This window comes from Trypanosoma cruzi, genomic scaffold, assembly GCF_000209065.1.
Source record: "Trypanosoma cruzi strain CL Brener 1047053516459 genomic scaffold, whole genome shotgun sequence".
NCBI classification, from domain to species: Eukaryota; Euglenozoa; class Kinetoplastea; order Trypanosomatida; family Trypanosomatidae; genus Trypanosoma; species Trypanosoma cruzi.
In genome coordinates this window covers 266,517-267,633 of record NW_001849533.1, presented here as the reverse complement: position 1 = coordinate 267,633, position 1,117 = coordinate 266,517, and the positions used below count along the sequence as shown (strand labels likewise).

At 53.8% G+C, this 1,117-nt stretch overlaps 1 protein-coding gene across 1 annotated transcript, besides 1 other annotated feature; it reads right to left on the bottom strand.

The window, feature by feature from the left end:
• On the bottom strand, positions 1–1,117 carry Tc00.1047053414517.9 (hypothetical protein, conserved; the record flags this gene model as incomplete). The annotated part of the gene is made up of 1 exon (XM_797077.1): positions 1–1,117. A coding segment is annotated over one exon (1,117 nt), but the record flags the coding sequence as incomplete, so codon positions are not given.
• Positions 1–1,117: a sequence feature (heterozygous, Esmeraldo-like haplotype).

Sequence of the window (1,117 nt, the reverse complement as noted above, 5' to 3'; positions counted from 1 at the left end):
GAACACGCTGGCGCTCCTTTGCCGTGTCGTTCTTCGCCTCGGAACGCAGGCGTTCACATGTCTCTTCGGCTGTCGCAAGAGCGCGGCGCAGCTCTTCCATCTTTTTAAGAGTTTGATCCCTCTCCTGTCGGGCACGCTGCAATTCACTGGCGTGGCTCTTGCACTTCTCGCGGAGCACACGTAGTTCCTCCTTCATACGGTTCTTCTCAGTGTCAAGCTGCTCATAGTTTTGCTCCTGATCACGCAGCTTCTGCCGCAGTCCCTGTGTTTCCCGCTGCGCCTCAGTAAGACGATCCGCCTCCTCGCGACGCAAACTACTTGAAAGTTGCTCATATCGAAGCAATGCATCGTCCCTCTGAAGCTGCAGGTTCGATAGCTCGCTATAGAGACGTTTCAGCTCCATTTCTTGAGCTTTTCGTGTCTGCACCTCCAAAAGCTCTGTAGTTGTGCGGAGGCTCGTGGCATAGCGACTACCTTTACTGCCTGCGTCCATACGAGCCAACTGCGCACGCAGTTTCTGCACCTCCATCTCTTGTGTATTCAACTGTGTGCGTAGTCCTTCCACCACCTCTCGGTGTTTCTCCTCCACAACACGTAGGTGAGCCACATGATTATCGGATGACTGGCGCAGTGCCTGTACCATTCTATGCCGTATTCGCTCCAACTCTTGAAGCTTGTCCTCGTTTTCTCTGCTTAACAGCTGAAGCTGGATGCGTTGCAACTCCCCAAGTTGCTGTGTCTCCTCTTTTTCATTTTCGATTGTCTTGAGTCGACTCTGTGTCTGTTTTGCCTCCTCCCCTAATGTGACGGTGTCCCGCTGAAAATGCGCCACATCGCCTTGTGCCATGTTCAGCTCTCGCTTCAACTGATCCACTTCTCGTTTTAGAGCGGCCTCCGCGTCAAGTGAGCGGGCCAACTGCTGTCGCACCAGTGCAGCTTCACGCTCAACCTCGTGTTTCGCGTTTTCCAGGCTGTTGTGTTCTTCTTGTGCCTGCATGCGTAGCTCCTTCAATTGTGCCTCCGCCATGCGAACGGCCTCACGTGTCTCCTCCAGCTCGCCGTTGGCCGCCTGAAGCATCAATTTCAACTTGTCCACCTCCCGCTGCAGTTTTTCATT